At 54.5% G+C, this 19,179-nt stretch overlaps 1 protein-coding gene across 8 annotated transcripts; it reads right to left on the minus strand.

The window, feature by feature from the left end:
• Positions 1–2,087: 2,087 nt before the first annotated feature.
• On the minus strand, positions 2,088–13,796 carry GIPC1 (GIPC PDZ domain containing family member 1). Of its 8 annotated transcripts, none has more exons than XM_027582321.2 (10): positions 13,493–13,796; positions 9,982–10,072; positions 9,825–9,872; positions 7,734–7,820; positions 5,443–5,763; positions 4,582–4,767; positions 4,197–4,482; positions 3,456–3,568; positions 3,037–3,118; positions 2,088–2,897 (listed from the first exon to the last, which is right to left on the minus strand). In XM_027582321.2, exons 5-10 carry the CDS (start codon positions 5,728–5,730, stop codon positions 2,746–2,748), a joined length of 1,107 nt encoding a protein of 368 aa, XP_027438122.1. In that variant the 5' UTR covers positions 5,731–5,763; positions 7,734–7,820; positions 9,825–9,872; positions 9,982–10,072; positions 13,493–13,796; the 3' UTR covers positions 2,088–2,745. The 8 variants fall into 8 exon arrangements, with proteins under 8 accessions (XP_027438122.1, XP_027438121.1, XP_027438120.1 ...); XM_027582320.1 differs by lacking the exon at positions 13,493–13,796 and adding an exon at positions 12,240–12,401; XM_027582319.2 differs by lacking the exon at positions 9,825–9,872.
• Positions 13,797–19,179: the final 5,383 nt, after the last annotated feature.

Consider the following 19,179-nt stretch of genomic DNA (forward strand, 5'->3'; position numbering starts at 1 on the left):
AGTGGATAAAATCTAAACACTGGAAAATGTGAACATCGCCCAGGGCAGGCTGGGGCGGCTGCAGGGGGTGCCACTGCCCCCATGGGGACTGCGAGCTTGGGGGGCTAACCCTGCTTGGGGGCAGCAACACCCTCTTGCCCTGCCAAAGCCTTCATGGATGTTGGGTCAGGGGTGGTGGTGGGCAGTGCCCCTCATGTGGACCAGCTTGGGTCGGGCCCAGCCTGGCCAGGAGACCCGCCCATTATTTACACAGGGGCTTAAAGCTCAGGCCAAGGCCGGCAGCCAGTCATACCCTGGGAGGGGCAGGGGAGGAGGCTGAAGGGGGTCAGGGGAACCAAGAGGTCTGGTGACCAGGGGTCTCTCTCTTGAGACACACAAGTCCCCAGCCACCTGTGGACACACAACTGCAGCCTCACGTCCTGCCCTGAGAAGCAGGGGCACACGCACACAGTCTCACCTTCTAAGACACACACCGTCATGCCTCTTAACACCCTAAGACCAGATGCCGTCAGTCTGTCCCCAGCACAGCAGCAGCCACGCTCCTCAAAGCTTTAGGATCAGCCTTCATCATACCCCTGGATGCACTGTGACTGTCACCTCCAGGACCCTCAGAGGTGCCCCCATTGTTACTGGCTTTAACTTCTCTCAACACGCCGAAATGCATCCCCCTGAGAAAGCGCTGGGAGATCCGGTCTCACCTAGTCCTGAGACACACACATAATCCCTACCTCTGAGACAGCCCACCAGCCACACACCGTAGCACCCACAGACACCCCCTAACAGTCCAAGACAGGCCTCGCGAGTGCACTCCATACACCCAAGGCACAAGGAGTCGCACCTCCTGGACATCTTGAGACCTAGCTGGTCAACACCTAGCCCACAAACAAAACACCCAGAGGCACTCACACTCACAGCCTTGGACACCCCCCGAGCTGCACTTACATGTCCACACGCCACACAGAGGTGCTGCCAGTTACACCCACAAACACCTTGGAACACAAAGACGGTCATTACCTCCTGTTCCCTCAACGGAGTCAAAAACCACCAACACTCTGATAGACACAGTCTTACTGTCTCAGCACTGAGACCCACAGCCGCACCCCTTCGCGACCTGAGTGGTTTACCAGCACAGACACTGCAGGCACCTGTGGGTGCCCAGGGATGTTGAGAGGGACCCCAACAACAGCTGTTTCCATCCCACCCCAAGAACACAACCACGGGCTGCGCACACACCCCACGCCCCGCCAGTGCCCCCAGCTCCCCTCTCCCAGGCAGGCCCAGAGCCCTCCCGTTGAAAGGAGCGATGAAAACGGGGAGCGGGCTGACCTCAGACATTCCTGCAGGGACCTCTGGCCTGGCTCCCCTTGCTTCAATTCCTGCCCTTCCCTCCAGGTCTGGCCAGGGTCCCAGCCCCCCTTCGCTGATCCCCACTCAATCCTTGAGGATAAAGTGGGTTGTCAAAACAAGCACGCTGGGTTTATGTCCAGTGCAAACCACAGTGCACCATGGACGCCAGCAGACCCCACGCATCCAGAGTCAGCAAGAACGGGGGCCACATCATGACTGCTCCCCTCAGGCTCGGGGGCAGGGCTCCTCCCCACGGCATTTGCCCTGGCAGGCCTCCATCTTGGGCCCCCCATCCTTTTTTTTTTCTTTAAATTTTTTATTGTTATGTTAATCACCATACAGGACATCATTAGTTTGTGATGTAGTGTTCCGTGATTGGGCCCCCCATCTTTCTTTTCCCAAGCCAGGCTTCCGCATCTCTGGGCCCTGGTGGTGTCCCCTATGGCCCTGGGCTGTAACAGCTTGGCGCCCACTGTTCACATCAGGCTTGAGGTGGCAGGAGGCCTTGTTCGAGAGGGAGCAAGACTTGAACCTCAGTAGGCCAGGAAGCTCCGGCCTTTGACTGGAAGCCTGGTGGCCCACAGCCAGAAACCTCGTCAGGCGGAACGGGTTGGGGGGGTGGCCCAGCCAGGCTCCTAATTCAATCTGGAGCCCGAGGAGGATGGATTTCAGCTGCTACATTCTTTCCCAGCCTTGGCTCACCCCCTTCTCCCACCCCAAAGCTGAAGCCGCCACACAGGTCCAACAGCAGATAGATTCTTTATGTTCAAGACAGCAAATTCAGATACAAAAGCCCACCGCCATCCTCCCTCCTGCCCCTTCTGTCTGGGGCTGGGCTGTGGGCGACACAGAGGGCAGGGGAGGGAGGGAGGTTGGGGTTCACAGCAGACTAGTGTTTCAAATGCGGAGGTAACAGACTCCAAGGTGAGGGGGCTCCTCTCTGGGTGGGGCATGGGGGGGAGGGCATTATTGCATTTGCTGAGGGGGGGATGCCCCCCTTCTGCATTCCCTGCAGCAGGAAACTAGGGAGGTCACGACCCCCAAACAGGCCCCAGGGAGATGAGAGACCAGTTTGGCAGCTGATACGGAAAGTGCTGGGGGCGGGGGTGGCCACCCAATCTGGCTGGTCCCTCCCCCCCCCCACCCCCTGCGCCTGACCCGGCTGAGGTAGGTGGGGAACAGGGCAAGGCGGGGACCGGGGACCCCAGCCAGGGTGGGAGCTGGGGAGGGGTGGTACCGATTGGAGTGGGGCGGAGGCCCGGCCCCACCTCCACTCTGCATCATCCTTGGGCTGCTGAGCAAGGTCCAAGCCGGATGCTGGGGTCCAGGCCATGGTGGCCCTCCCACTCGGGGCTCCCACCAAGCAGAGCCAGGTCACTGAGAGGTCTGGAAGGGGGCCTAGAAGCGGCCGACCTTGGCATCCCCAATGGCACCCCAGACGTCAAAGACGAACTCATCAGGGAAGGCAAAGTCACCAAGCCGTTCATCCAGGGCCTCGGCTAGCTCATCTGGGTTCCTTTTGTCCTTTCCAAGCTCCACCATGGTGGCCGCTGGACAAGGGTGGGGGGGTGGGGCGCAGAATGGAAGCACAGATGACAGAGGTACTCAGGGTAGACCCAGCCCCACAGGACCCAGAAGCCCCTTCCCCAAGGCTCGCACCCATCCCCAGATCCAGGCGTCCCCACTCACCCAACTCCGTGTCCCTGATGCCCATGTAACTCTCCAGCAGGTCATCCACCTTCTCAATCGCCTTCTCCTCAAAGGCTGAGGGCTGGGGGGGTGGGGGAGGGCGGGGTGGGAGGAGGGACAATAACATCACAATAATGTGAATATATTTGTAATTGTACTTATTAAGCGCAGGATGCTCTTTTCACCACTTTACGTGTACTAACCCACAGCTCATCCTCACCACAACCCTGTGACAGTATTACTATCCCCTTACTTTACAAACAAGGAAACTGAGGCCCGCCTACCCAACAAAGGTCCCAGAGCTGGTACGGGGCGGAGGTAGATTTGAATCTAGTGCCCAGAGCCCCTCAGCTAACAAAGGATGCAGCCACCTACGGATGCCCAGGGAAGGAGGGCTGGGGCCGGGCTAGAACACTCACCACATCCTCTACTGTGGCAGGGCCGCGGGATCTGAGCCGGAGGGTCCCTCGGCCAGTGCCCAGCTGGGGGCCAGAGCCAGGGCGGCCACCCCCTGAGCGTACACCGATCATGTCTGTGGGAGGCAGGGAAGGGGTGAGGGTCTGGGAAGCCCAATTCCAGCATGCCCTGGGCAGGACCCCAGGCAGCCTGGCCTCAGATACCCCCTTCTACCTTCTCTAAGTTTCTGCAGGCTCTGGGGAGTTGGGGCCTGAGGTGATCCCGGGAGGGCAGGACTCCTGACTCCAGCTTGGCATGGATGGGGGAAGGACAGCCAGGGGCTGAGAATGGAAAAGGCTGGAGGCGAGACAGAAGGGGGCCCAGTTCCCAGGGCCTGAGGGACAGGAAGGGGGTGGGGCCTGGGTCTTGAGCTGTTCTCCCCAAGGCCAAGGGGATCCAGCTGCTGGGCCAAAGACCAGCCCTATCTGCCTGGGGAAGTGTTTGAGAGTCCCCCACCCCCACCTCAGGGGCCTCAGGCCCATTCCAGAGAGTTAGTGAAGTCAGACGGAAAAGTGGGGGTGCAGGAACAGGGCAGCCAACCCTGGCTTCTCAGGACTGGAGGGGCTCGCCAGGGTTGGGGCGCTTGGCTGGGCCAATGGTTCCAGGAAGCTGGGTGTGGGGGCAACTTCCTCCTTGTTCTCACCCTCCTCCCAGGCTGGGTGGAGAGCCAGCACCCCCACCCCAGGGCAAGGCGGGGCCCCCACCTTCTACTGCAGCTGGCTGGCCTTGGGTGCCACCTGCTGGTGTCTCCCTGCCACTGTGGCCTGAACCCAAGCTAACAGCAGTGGTCCAGGAGGCAGGCCCCTCACCAAAGGCCTTGCGGGGCTCTGTGAGCTTCAGCGTGAAGGTGCGGCCTCGGGGCAGCTCCTTGAGCAGACGGGCCACCTCGTAGTGTCGGCAGCCCAGCAGACTCTGCCCGTTGATGGCCTCAATCATGTCACCCACGCTGATGAGCTGGATGTGATCAATCACGCTTCCCTCCTTAATGCGCTGTGGGGAGAGGAGCTGTCAGCCCCCATGGCTCTGCCCTTGGGTCCCATGGCCCATCTTTACCCTCAGGACTCCGGGTGCCCCATCCACCCCAAGCACCTTGATGAAGGCATAGCCGGCCCCGTTGTCAGTGATGGTGAGCCCCAGCGCCTCCTCTGACTTGAACACCTCTACCTCCTTGCGCTGCCCCTTGATGTGGGCAAAGATGAAGTCCTCCAGCCCGATCTGGCCTCCCAAGAGCTTGTCCATGTCCACTTTGTGGGTGTTGAGGGTACAGAACATCACCTGCATGGGCGGGAGACACTCAACCCTCACCTCCTTCCCTTGCCCTTTGCTAACAACCGCCTGAGGGGGAACGGGGGGAGCTGGGAAAGGGCTGGGGGTCCCCCCCCAGAGTGGCCCCCACTAGGATGCAGCTCTGCTAGGGCTGATATTTCTGTCCTAGCAAAAGCTCCCTGCGGCCCCCAGGGCACAGAGCCTGGCACACAACGGGTGCTCAGTAAGGGCTTGTGGAATGAATGAAGGGGCAGAGAATACCCACCACACACCTTCTGAGACCCCCGCATCTACCTCCTGCTCAATCCTACTGTTGCCCTTTTTGCCTCCCTTCCTTCGGCTCCCAGGTCCTCCGGGTAAGGCCTCCCAATGCATCACAGAGAAATGAATCTCGCATCTGACCTCCAGACCCCGTAATCGGCGGGGGCGCAAGCCTCCCGATGCACGCTGGGAAGGTCACATCCAGCCCTGGCCACCCATTTCTGCAGGCTGCTGGGGCACAGGCCTCCCAATGCCTGAAGGGAGCTCAGCACCCAGGCTTGTCCTGCAGTTCCCCGTAAGTCACTGGGGAGCAGGCCTCGGCATGTGCAGCTCCAGCATCTGAGCCGCTGCTCCCGAGCAGGAGGCATGCCCGGGCCTCAGCCCACCATCAGGGACCCTGGTGCCCGGCTCCCCCACGGGTACCTCAGCAGCTGGCAGCCGGAAGGCCTCGGCGATCTTGCCGTACAGCTCCTTGACATTGGTGAAGCCCTCGATGCGGCCCGTGGGACTGCCGTGGGCCAGCTGGGTGTGGAACACGAGGCGGGGCCGCAGGGCTGGGGGAGGGGGAGGCAGGCCCATTTGGGGCCCCCCTGCCCCACCCCCACCCAGGGGCCCCGGCTCCCCCACGCCCAGCCCCCCACGGCCTGGCTCAGCCTCCTCATTTTCCACCAGAGGCGGCGCCTTTTTCCGCCGCCCCAGTCCCAGCGGCATGAGCAGTGAGAAGCGCAGGCACACTCAGGAGATCTGCAGGGCAGGAAAATGGGCTCAGGGCCTGGGCAGTGGCCTCGGGCCGCCTCTCCCACACTATCAGCACCCTACTGGCCTTATGAGATATTTGGAGAACAGAAAAGCCTCGGTTCGAAACCCGGGCCCAGCACTTACATACCTTGTACGGAAGTAATAATGGTAGCTAATACCTACTAAGACCCCAAGCAAACTGCGCTGTGACCTTACTTCATCCTCACATCGCATCGGGACGTGGGGACAACATTATGTTATGATTATGCCCATTTAACAGATGAGAAAATGGAGGCTCAAAGTGGTTACATTCCCCTTTATTTTTCTATTGGCACTGACACTCACTAGTGCTGTGCACCAAAAATTTCTGACTCTCCCTTCAAAGCACACAGGCAGGTGACACTTGCTGACCTCCTTGTGACTGGGCAGACATATGACTACTTCTGACCAATGAGTTGTGAGACACATGTTTCTGGGCTGAAGCATTTAATCACTGGAGCCAGAGACTCTGGGGGATCTATATCTCCCAGGCAGGCTGCATTTGATAATGAATGGAACCTCCTGCTGAGCTGCAGTGACGTAGCAGGAACAAAAAAAAATAAGCCTTGTGGAGTTCCGCCACTAAGATTTGGGGGGTTGTTTGTTACTGTAGCAAAACCTGTCCTGACTGATCTACTCTTTTTCTTTCCTCTGTTTTCTTTTCTCTACCTCCATTCTGTTTCTTTCTTCCTCCCTCCTTTCAAAACAAATATTTTTTGCATACTTACTATATTCCATGCACCACCGTAGATATTGCCTTCAGTAAGATAAGCAAGGCCCCTGACCAGGGCCACCATGCGCAGTTACACAGGTTGTTCACTGTGCAAAAGCACCAGACCAGGGTTGCAAGTGGGACTGAAATTCAGCCTGTGCTCTGCTTGCCGAGCTACAGGCCGAGCTGATGTGTCTGCCGGGAGGAAGGGCTGCCTCCTTCCGGTTCTCTCCCAGGTGCCACATATGTTAGCTGGGGCTCTGTCCATGCTGTCCAGAGCATATAGTCCAGAGAAGATGCACAGTGAGCAAGCACATGTGTAAAAGTCTATTATGATTACTATTTGTGCTATGAAGACAATCAAACAAGACAAGTTCTTCTACAGACAAGGTCAAAGAGGGCCTCTCTGAGCAGGTGAAACTGAACCTGAGACCTGAGTGACAGGAAGAAGTATCCATATGAGGATGTGAGGCAAGAGGGCTCCAGGCAGAGGGAACGGCCAGTACGAAGGCCCTGAAGTGGAGACGTGCTTGGTGTGTTTGAGGAGCAGCAAGGAGGCCTGTGGGGTTGGAACAGAGTGCTAAGGGGGACAGCGGGAGGAGGTGCGGGCAGGGAGGGGATCGGGCAGAGTGAGCAGGGCCTCGGGCGCCCAGGGAGGACTCAGGCCTTTGCTCTGAGTGAGGTGGCGGCCACGGGAGGGTTCTGAGCAGGCTCTCAGGCTCACAGATCAGCAAGAGCCCACTGTAACTGCAGTGCAGCGAGCAATGAGAGACTGAAGAGGGGCGGGACAAGAGGTGACGGGGGTGGGAGGGGTCGACTCTGCGGGCCTTCCAGACTGGGAAAGCGTTCGGACTTCATTTCGAGTCACACGTCCAAAGTCACAGGAGCCGGCTGCACTCTCGGGTCTGTCTGATGCCCATGCAGAGTGGCTCCCTAAGCAACTCCATCTCCCTGGGCCTGGGATGTCTGCTCTGCAAGTGGGGACATTCCCCCCACCTGGCCAGGCGAGGCGAGGATCCCATTATGCCAAATTCTGTTTTTTGTGTAAAGGGGACTTCCTGCTCCCTCCTTTAAAACCTCTTCCTCCAGGGGGCCGTCCTGGATTCAGCCAAACCCAGGGCGCTGCACCCACTCTCGTGCCTCCATTTGTTTGCGCTCGCATTCATTCGTCTGTTCTCCAACACCTCCTCCGGTAGCGCCCGCTCCAGCCCCCAGCGTCTCTCACCTACACTAGTGCAGTTGCCTCCTCCCAGTCTGCAGGCTTCTGCCCTCGCCCTCCACGCCGTGTGTCAACACAGCAGCCAGAATGATCCTGTAAAACGTAAGTCATGTCACGCCTGTCCGCTGCTCCGACCCCTCCCAGGGCTCCCACCTCCTTCAGAGTAAAAGTCAACGTCCTCCCCTCTACCCACAGGCCCCAAAAGATCTGCCCCCATCACCTCCCTCCTCTCCCTTCCTGCCACTCTCCGCCAGGCACACGGGCCTTGTCCCTGCCCCTCTGGCACACCACGGGCAGCCCAGCCTCAGTGCTTCTGCACTTGACTCTGCCCTCTGGCATCCCTGCAACTCATTTGCGCATCTCTTTCAGGTGGCATATATGTTTCATCCACTGTCTTGTTCACTGTTTTCTGAAAGGGCAAGGCATTTCGTCTGCCTTGTTCATCCCTATATTCTCAGGGCAGAGAACAGTGCCTGGTGTGTAGCAGGTGCTCAATAAATATTTGCTGAATGACTGGATGGATGATTGATCCTAATATTCATTGGCCCACCAGCCCCTGTGCTTGGCTCTGGGGAGAGAGAGGGCCAAGGCTGTAGTCCCTGCCCCAAGGGCGACTTGTCTCACCAGCAAAAGCACAAGCCCCACCTCTGTGGCCCTCATCCTTTGCTTCCCAGCATAGTGCTGGGGACAGGGTAGGTGCTCCGTCTACCCACAAAGACACAGAGTATCTCCCTCAGCTTTCCCTGTGGTTTTGTTTTCACTCCCTCCATTCCCTTCATAATCAAGGATGCTGAACAACTTTCTTTTTTATTTTTATTTTTTTTAACTGAGGTCTTTTTCTTTTTTTTTTTTTTAAGATTTTATTTATTTATTTGAGAGAGAGAGAATGAGAGACAGAGAGCACGAGAGGGAAGAAGGTCAGAGGGAGAAGCAGACTCCCCGCCGAGCAGGGAGCCCGACGCGGGACTCGATCCCGGGACTCCAGGATCATGACCTGAGCCGAAGGCAGACGCTTAACCAACTGAGCCACCCAGGCACCCCAACTTTCTTTTTTATAGGGTGGGCAGGGAAGGGCAGAGGAAGAGGGAGGGAGAGAATCTTAAGCAGGCTCCACTGCCAGTGCGGAGCCCAATGCGGGGCTTGACTCACGACCCTGAGATCATAACCTGAGTGGAAATCAAGAGTTGGATGCTCAACCGACTGAGCCACCCATGTGCTCCATGCTTAACAACTTTTAAGACATTTATTAACTGCTTGGATCTGTCCCTTTGTGAATTGCCTCTTGAAGTCTTTGCCCATTTTTAAAAACTGTACAGTTTGGGGCGCCTGGGTGGCTCAGATGGTTAGGCGTCTGCCTTCGGCTCAGGTCATGGTCCCAGGGTCCTGGGATCGAGTCCCGCATCGGGCTCCCTGCTCCTTGGGAGCCTGCTTCTCCCTCTGCTTCTCTCTCCCTCTCTCTCTCCCTCTGTCTCTCTCATGAATAAATGAATAAAATCTTAAAAAAAAAACTGTACAGTTTGTTTTTTATTGTAATGCCCGTCTTTTTTCTTATTGATTTGTGGGAACGCTTTATATATATTCGGGATACTAGTCTTTTATTGGTTACTTCATCTCTCTATTCACAGCACCCATCACAGTAGGCATTTGCTGAATATTTGACAAAAAACAAATTCTGAATGAATAAACCAATGCTGTCTCCTCAGATTATTTCATCGCACTCAGTGATGCTTAAAAAGAAAAACAAAAACAAAAACAAAAAAACAAAAAAAAATCCCAAACCCCTCATTATCACCTCCTCTGGTTCTCCTGCAGCCCCTCATACATCTTAGCGGGATGCTGCGAACATGAGTCTGGAACCTGGCTTCTCCTCTTACTAGCTGTGTGACCTTGGGCAAGTGTCTTAACTTCTCTGAGCTCCAAGGAAATCATATATGTGCCTGGAACAGTTCCTGGCACATGAGAAGCGTTCCATAAATGGTGATTTTTTTTTTAACTACTATTTCCATCTGTACCACCTTTCAGTCAGTTGACAAGATTCAGATTTCCTCCTTTACCCAGGGCCTCCACATCCTGATCACCCATTCCCAACCTCCTTACTCTGCCTAGGCTTGCTGCCCTGGTTCAGGCGAGTTTCCACGTCCTCACCTGTGAGGAGGGAATAATGGTAGTGAGGAAAGTAAGTGATTAATGAATTTGCCTTCCAGACTAGAAGAGGCAGGGTGGCCTGGGTTCAAATCCCACCCCTGCCACTTACCAGCTGCGTAGCCGTGGGCAAGTCACTTCATGTGATGGGGCCTCAGTTTTCTCATCCAAAAAAACAAGCAGAATTCCTGTCTCTCAGGGTGCTTATGGGAATCCAAAGAGATTATGCATACAACCTGATTAGCATTTTGTCTGACATTCGCTATGAGGAAACTGTTACTATTATTGTCATTATTATTATGGCCTCCTCCCCTGCCCCGCCCAGGAACATCCCAGTCCACTCCGCCTGAGGAGGCCTAGTCTAGGCCACCTCCTCCAGGCAGCTTCCCTGGCTTGCCCCAGCCTGTTGGAACCGCCCCTGTGGTCCAGACGGGTCAGGCCCATGAACTTAATTACATGTTGCCCTGGCAGAACTCTTGTCTTTCAGTCTTAGGCTGCTATTTCACCTCATGTCTCTATTTTAAAATGTAAACCAGATCGCGTCATTCCCCGGCTTCGAATCCTACGATTTCCCACCTTACGGAGGAAAAGCTCCACACTCCTTAATATGAGTCACAGACCCCTGCAGAATTGCCACTTGGACTGCAGCTGGTGCCCCAGCCACACTATTCGAAGCGCCGTCTAGCCTCAGAGCTTTTGCCTGGGATGGGCCCCCTGCCTGATCTTTGCAGGGCTACCTCCTTTTTTCATTTAGATCTTGTCTCCAAAGTCACCTCCTCCAAGCCACCCCCTTACCCACAGATTCTACCATGCCATCCCCTCATATTTTATTCATAGCACTTTTATTCATAGCACATAGCACTTACTACCATCTGCAGATACCTTCTTTATTTACTCGTTAACTTGCTTGTTGCCTGTTTCCCCCCAACTAGAATGGCAGCTCCCACAGAGCAGGGATTTTTGTCTTGTTCACTATTGTGTCCTCTGTGCCAAGAACAGTGCCTGGCACATGACAGGTGCTCAATAAATGTTTGTAGAATGGATGAATGTGCCTTCTGTCCTCATTCTGACTAGTCTCTGAGCCTTCCTATCCTCAGAACATGTGGTGGAGTTGCTAACTGCTACCCCCTCCCCAAGTTCCCAGGTTCCCCTCAAACCTGAACATAGGGATGGAGGAAAAAGAGTGTCAGCCTGGGCGCCAAGCACACTGGCTGGAATCCCAGCATCCCCACCCTCTCTTCCCTGCGAAGGGCCTGAAACTAAACAACCCCACGATCACGCAGAGTCACAGTGGGGGCAGCAGGAAGTGGGGAAGGGGGTTCCTGGGAGCTGACATAAGCTGCGGGAGGGGGGCCACCACACCCAGCCTCCCCTTTCCAGTAGGATATTGCTTCGGAGAGGAGGGCAGGAGGCCTCTGATTCAGTCTTGAAAAACCGGCTCCTGGGTATTTCCGGGGAGAACGCCTACTGCCCAGGCCTCAGCCCAGGCTTCCCAGAGGGGCCCAGCGGGCAAAGGACCCCGGGGCCCCCTATCTCCCCTGCAGGTGTCACTCTCTACTTAGGTATTCAGTCCCTGTCTTTCCCAGCTCAGGGGAGGCAAGGCAGGGCTGGTGTCTGGTGACCCCTTGGGGGGAAAGCAAAGAGCAGCAGGTGTGGCCCACATGTGTGCATGGCTGGAGGTGGGAGCAGCAGCAGGGCAGCGGAGCCGGTCAGGAACACCTGAGCCACGGAGCCATCGAATCTAGTGGCTGAGACTCCAGTTCTGGACTCTGAAGCACGGGTTCGAGTTCCCGATCTGACACTTACTAGCTGTGTCACCTTGGGCAAGTCACTCCACCTCTCTGGGTCTGTTGCTTCACCTCTAAAAGAAGTAACAGCATCTCCCATAGAGTGTTTAGACTCAGTGATACGCATGGTAAATACTTGACACGGAAGCGTTCAAAAAATGCTAGCCGGGGTGATTTTTTCATTATTATTATCGGGACCTCGGTCCTCTCCAGCTCCCTCTAGGCCCTGGAGGATTGGGACGAGGCCGGCTGCAGGGAGGTGCCCATGCAGGGCTCAGAATGCCGACCCCGCGCCCGTGCCCATCGGGACGGGGACTGTCCAGAGGAGCGCAGGGAGCGGGGTGGGCTGTCGACCCCATCCCAGCGGCGGGAGGCGTTTGACCCTGCCCCGGGAGGGGCGATGGGCGCCTCTCTGGGAGGGGGCCTCGGGCATCCTGAAGGCCAACCTAGACGTCCAGCCCTGTCCATGGGGCCGGCCCCACCCCGCTCGATCCGCCGGATCCCCGCTGCTCTGCGACCCCGCAGGTAAGCGCTGGGGTCCCCGGAAGCGGCCGCGCCGCGCCCCGCCCGCGGGGGCACTCACCTGCGCCGCCGCCGCCTCCCCGCGCACGCCCGGCTCGGCCCTCCGCAAACTCCGGCCCGGGCCTCTCCCGCAGCCGCGGCCAGGGAGGGCGGGGCCCGCGCCCGCGCCCCGCCAATCAGGAGCGGCCGTCCGACGTTCGTAGCCAATCCGCGCCGTGCCGCCCTGCCCCGGGTGGGTCCGACGGAAACATTCCAGAGGGATCCCTCCGCCTCGCCCGGCTCTTCCCGACCCCCCCGCACCGCGGCACAGTGGACCTTCCCACCCCGCCTAAAGCCGCGGCAGGCTGTACCACCGCAGGGCGCGGAGGGGGGGAAACCTGAGGCTGGGGCCTCTGCCAATCGCGGGGAAGGAAGGAGACGAGCAACCAATGGGAAGCTGGGCCCCCTGGACCACGTGCTGTTGGCTCCGTGTCGGTCTGGGGTGTCCGGGATAGTAAGGGGCGGGAGGGCTGGTCGTGGGAGTCAGGTGACCGGGGCTAAGTTTCGGGCAGAGGCAAACTCCCCACGTCCGGAAAAGCTGACCCTTTAGGAGACCTGGGAGGGGGCCGAGGGCAGCCCCCAATCCGATCCTCCTCCCGGTCGGCCCCTGCCCCTGCCCCATCCCGGCCATCCTCGGAGCGGATAAAAAGGATGCATTCATTCCAGGCGGGCGAGCGGGCGGAGGATCGAGATGAATAGGGAGGGTCCCGAGTGTCCCTGCTTCCTGGGGTGTACAATGGACAAGGGCATTTGTTCATTCATTCATTCACTCGTCAAATATTTCATGTGCCCCTGCTCCGTGCCAGGCTCTGTGCTATCTCTACAGATACTTCAACGAGTAAGCTGAATGTGCTTCTGGTAGAGGTAACAGCGCCCGCAAAAGGCCTGGAAGCCGGACTGAGAGATACAGCATATTTTGGGAGAGTGCAATATCCTAGGAGCTAGCAAATCTGTATGAAACGGTGCATGGAAGGGAACGCAAGGGCGAGATGGACTGCTCGCTTGTTGGTTAGACCAGCGAATATTTACTGAGCACATATGTGCTAGGTTTCAAAGGGTACCCAACCAATCCAAGCCTCTGCCATTTCATGACGCTGTCTCCTCCACCTAACTGCCCCCCCCACCCCCCCGCCCGGGTCCGGAGACTGGCACCGAGCAGGGTCTCAGCGCCCACGTATGAGTGAGAGGACAGGTGATCTCACCATCGTCAGGTTTGCCTCCTAACTGGGATTTCTCAGGCAGGAGTAGGTCCAAGAAACAAAGACAGAAACGCACCTCGTACAGACCAGGAGGACTCTCAGTTCCCAGGACAGGTGAGATTTCCTTCTTCAGCCTCAAAGCCGGCCTCTGGGGCAGTTGGGGTTGGACCAGGAGCTTGCTGTGTCTTCTGGGAATTGTAGTTCTCTAAAGGCTGCGACTCTGCTCAAGCTTCATTGAACGGGGTCTCTGCAGTGCCCAGGGTGAGCTGTTGTGCATCCCAGCCCCGTCAGGTCCTCCGGAGGGGCGAAGTGAAAGAGGAGAGCCGGGCCTGGGCTTAGACTCTGAGGGCTGCGAGTCTCGCCCCGCCCAGCTAGCAAACACTGCCACTACCGGGGCAACACGCACCGCTATTGTCCTTCTCTTCCTGTTCTGCGGACCTCTGCCATCCCCAGTGAGTGATCAGTTGTGGGACTGGTAACCACTGCCCTGCTTGCGCCTGGCATCTGAGCTGCCCTCTGCACATCCTGAAAAGGACAGTATGTGGGGCCACGGGGACAGCAGACTCCTGAGCAGAATCCACCGGAATCCACCTGTTGACTGATGAGGAGTCCGCAGGGAGGGGTGGGGGGGGTTGCCCAAGGGCACAGAGCAGGCCACCTCTAACCAATTTTATACTTCAAGAGGCTGGGAGGCCCAGCTGCTGAGGAGCTCAGACTTCAGTGCTACCTCTGCCCCCTTTGGAAAAAATAATCTGGAATGACAGCTAATACATGCAGAAGGGAAGATTGAATTAGAAAATCCCCGTTTTGCAGCCAATAGAGAGATAATTAATTCAGGCGAGGCTAATCAGTGGAGGAAGTAGGGGAAGGATACCTTGGAAAAAGTGCCGTGGAGAAACCTGTCACCACTTTAACCAAGTGATCAAAACTAATATCACTAGTTATGGGACAGGTCGAGCTCACATACCCCCTTGCTGTGATGTACTGAGGACACGACATCACCTGCAAAGCACTTGGTCCTGCCCAAAGTGTTTAACCTGGATCTACTCATGAGGGCATAACCAGATATTTCCCAATTAAGGGACTTTCTGCCAACAAACAAACAACCCAAAACCAAAAAACAAAAACCAAAAATGCCTGGACTCTTCAAGTAGATCTATGTCAGGAAAGGAAAAAATCAATCCATTAATTGAATGAATGAATGAATGAATGAATGAATGGAATGCTGGGGAAAAGTTCTAGATGGAAGGAGACAGAGGTGACAACCAAAATCAATGTATGAGCCTTGATTGGATCCTTGATAAAAATTTCAAAAAGAAGAAATAAAGGAGAACAGCTTTGAACGATTTTCTTGGGATGATCAAGGATATTTGAATGTGGAGTGGATATTAGATAATACATCCATGTTAAATTTCCTGAATGTGAGCATTGTACTGTGGTTAGATAAGAGAATGTTCTTATTTTGAGGAGAAACACACTGAATTATTTAGTGGTAAATTTGTGATGGCTGCAACTGCCAAATGGCTCACAAAAAATATATGTATATATTTTATATACACTATCAAAATATGGTATACATTAATATTAATATAGAGGACGGATGGAGAGAGGGAGTGGGAGAGAGAGATGGTGCATACACGTGAGCACAAATGTGGCAAGGTAGTAACAATTGCCACCGAATCTAGGAGAGTGGTATGTGGGTATTCATTTTACTATTCTTGTGAGTTTTCTATACCTTTGAAAATTTCAAAATAAACATTAGGGGAAAATACCCCCGATTTCCTCCCATCTCTGGTACAACACTGTAGTAGGCTCAGAGTGCCCCTTTTTGTGTGTTTTCTTGAAAATGTGCATTGTTGGGCGCCTGGGTGGCTCAGTTGGTTAAGCGACTGCCTTCGGCTCAGGTCATGATCCTGGAGTCCCGGAATCGAGTCCCACATCGGGCTCCCTGCTCAGCAGGGAGTCTGCTTCTCCCTCTGACCCTCTTCCCTCTCATGCTCTCTATTTCTCATTCTCTCTCTCTCTCAAATAAATAAATAAATAAATATTTAAAAAAAAAAGAAAATGTGCATTGTTTTTTCTTTTAAGATTTTATTTATTTATTTGATACACAGAGAGACACAGCCAGAGAGAGGGAACACAAGCAGGGGGAGTGGGAGAGGGAGAAGCAGGCTCCCCCTGAGCAAGGACCCCGATGCGGGACTCGATCCCGGGACCCTGGGATCATGACCCGAGTGGAAGGCAGACGCTTAACGACTGAGCTACCCAGGAGCCCCTGAAAATGTGTATTGTTTTATGTGGGTGTTCCATTATAGTTGGCTTCTTACTTTTCTTTTCCAGTTAGCACTTTATTGCCTGCTTACTTGTTTGCCTGTTTTGCAGTAGTCCTTAAAGATCCATCCGTGTTGCCCATCTCTTATATCTATTTTCTTCTAATTTCTACTTGGTGCTCCACAGATGTATCCCTCACATCATACAGCTGTGTCCCCCAGGGATGGACACCAGGCAGCCTCCAGCTCCCCACACTGCAGGCTTGGACATGTCCCCTTAGAGACCTGGTGGGAATCCCCCTTAGGAGAGAGACCTGGATGCAGAGATGCTGGGTCACAGGACACAATCAATTTGCTCTGTGGCCTCCTGGACTCGCTGTCCCCGGTCACGTCTTCTGGCAGTGCAGAGGGGCCCATGGACCCACATCTCCTCCAGCTGTTGGCTTTACCCAGCTTCTAATTTTTGCCACTTGGACTCACTGTCAAGTGACATCAGCATTGCTATCTTTCACATTTCTCTGATTTCTAGTCACTTTGAGCATCTCCTCCTTTGCTTGATGGCCTTCAGTTTCTCCTTTTTTGTAAATTGCCTGTTCATAATCTTTGCTCTGTTTGCACTTGGGTTGCTATCTTTTACTTGTTGATTGCATGTGCGCCTCATGGAGTCGAGATCTGCACTGTCCAGTCCGATCTATCTCCTCGAAATCTCCATATGTGGTTATGAGCACTTGAAATATGGCTAATACAGGGGCGCCTGGGTGGCTCAGTCATTAAACGTCTGCCTTTGGCTCAGGTCATGATCCCAGGTCCTGGGATCGAGCCCCGCATCGGGCTCCCTGCTCCGCGGGAAGCCTGCTTCTCCCTCTCCAGCTCCCCCTGCTTGTGTTCACTCTCTCGCTGTGCCTCTCTCTGTCAAATAAATAAATGAAATCTTAAAAAAAAAAAAGAAATATGGCTAATACAGATTGAGATGTGCCAGGGACGCCTGGGTGGCTCAGTTGGTTAAGCGTCTGCCTTCAGCTTGGGTCATGATCCCAGGGTGCTGGGATCAAGTCCCACATTGGGCTCCTTGCTCAGTGAGGAGCCTGCTTCTCCCTCTGCCTGCTACTCCCCCTGCTTGTGCTCTCTCTCTCTTTCTGGCAAATAAATAAAATCTTAAAAAAAAAAATGAGATGGGCCAGCAGTGGAAAATACACACCAGATTTCTAAGACACAGCACAAAGAAAAGCGGATATAAAATATCACATCTCATTAATTCATTTTTATGCTGACAATATGTTATAATAATAATAATGTGGATATATTGAGTTACATAAAACATATTACCCAAATTCCTCTCACCTGTTTCTTTTGTTATTTTAATGTGGCTGCTAGACGATTTAAAATTTACACGTGTGCTTGCATAGTTCTACTGGGTAGCGCTGGGATATTGAGCACTTGGCAGCTTCAATAATGATAAATAATGTTTAGACAGAGCTTACCACGTGCCAGACACTGTTCTAAGAACTTTACACTTATTAAACTGTTTAACTCTCCTAACGACCCTGTGAGGTAGATACAGTATTAGGTGTTGCAAACATATTCTCCAATTCTGCCACATGATGATTAGCTTCATCCATTATAGCCTTCGTTGGGAGAAAATTCCTAACTGCAATATAACAGGACTTATCTGCTTGTGGTTTGCACACGTGAAACTTCATTAAGGAGGCTCTTCTCTTAAATCACAAAGTTATTCTTCCATATTTTCTTCTATTCATTCTACAGTTTTAGTTTTCCCTGTGTCTTTTATTCCATCTCTAGTCCACCTCACGTTGTGGGGTAGGATACAGTCTTCTTTTTCTCCATCACCTGTGCTGCTCACCAGTTGTGTGACCCTGGGCTTCACCCTGTGTGCCTCAATCTCTTCCTCTGTGAAATGGGGATAATAATAGCACACACCTCCTAAAGTTGTTATGATTATGCTAGAATGAAATGAGCTATTCTGTGTCAGATGCCTACGGTGGTACTGGGTAGATTGTAAATGCTCAGTGAACACCAGCTGGTGTTATTGAACAGTGTTGAGGTCAGAGAGATGAATGAACACAGTATGTCATAATAGAAATGGATAGAAACAGATGCTTTTATTAAGCTCTTACTATGTGCCGGGGCCTGTGCTGCCTGCTTTTCGTGAATAATCACACTGGGTATCACCCCCATTCTATAGAGGGGGAGACTGAGGCTCAGAGAGGGGGGGAGCCACTGACTCAAAGTTGAACAGTGACTCATGGGTATGGTGCTTTAGCTTCAACCCCAAGACACGTGACATCCCTCTGGGTTGGTGGGTCATACTTGCCTCAGCGTGGCGCCTGACAATGAGACATGGGGGACAGGGAGGACCAAGGAGGGACAGTGCTGAGGGACAACACCCTGGCAGAGTGATCTCGGAGTTTAATTGCCTGGCTTTTTGTGGCTTGTGGTTGGACTTCCCCTGTCCGCCTGGCAGGAGTGGTCTCAGCAGGATGGACCTGGAGGGGAAGCAAAGGAGGTAGCCCTTACCGGGCTGGGCCCTACGGCCCCAGGTCCCTCAGACCCAGTGCAGGCACCTGCCTTTTGCTGCTGGATTTCAGAAAGTCATGATAAAACCCAGAAGCACTGCTGTTTTCTGGAGGGCCAATGGGTAGCTCTCTCTCTCTCTCTCTCTTTATTTATTTCTTTTTTAAAAAGATTTTTATTTATTTATTGAGAGAGAGAGAGAGAGAATGGTAGAGAGAGAGCATGAGAAGGAGGAAGGTCAGAAGGAGAAGCAGACTCCCTGCTGAGCAGGGAGCCCGATGCAGGACTCGATCCCGGGACTCCAGGATCATGACCTGAGCCGAAGGCAGTCGCTTAACCAGCTGAGCCACCCAGGCACCCATCTCTCTCTCTCTCTCTCTCTTTTTTTTAAGATTTTATTTATTTGACACAGAGAGACACAGCGAGAGAGGGAACACAAGCGGGGGGAGTGGGAGAGGGAGAAGCAGGCTTCCCGCCGAGCAGGGAGCCGGATGCGGGGCTTGATGCGGGGCTCGATGCGGGGCTCGATGCCAGGACTCCGGGATCATAACCTGAGCCGAAGGCAGACGCTTAACGACTGAGCCACCCAGGCGCCCCGACAGCTCTCTTTTTGAAATGCATCTCTGGTAATTTCCCACCACCGCCTTGGCCCCCACCCGGTCCAGCCCCATCATCCCCAGCAGTTGACTTCTTGCACAGCTCCCAGGTCTGCAACCCTAATAGCAGCCAGAGGGCGCCTCTGAGCTCCTGAGTCAGGTCCTGCCCCTGTGTTGCTGAAGACCCCCGCCAAGAGCCCATCCGCCCTCAAAACACCCTTTGCTGAAGTAGTCCATCTGGAGACAGGCTTAAGCTATGTTGATGTCCACCAATATCTTCCCAAGGAAAGGTGGGCCCCCACTGAGACAAACCACCCAGGCCTCAGCTCCAACTTCCCGCAAAGGCAAATCAGGCCATGTCCTTC

The sequence above is a fragment of the Zalophus californianus genome, chromosome 1 (assembly GCF_009762305.2).
Source record: "Zalophus californianus isolate mZalCal1 chromosome 1, mZalCal1.pri.v2, whole genome shotgun sequence".
Classification (NCBI taxonomy): Eukaryota; Metazoa; Chordata; class Mammalia; order Carnivora; family Otariidae; genus Zalophus; species Zalophus californianus.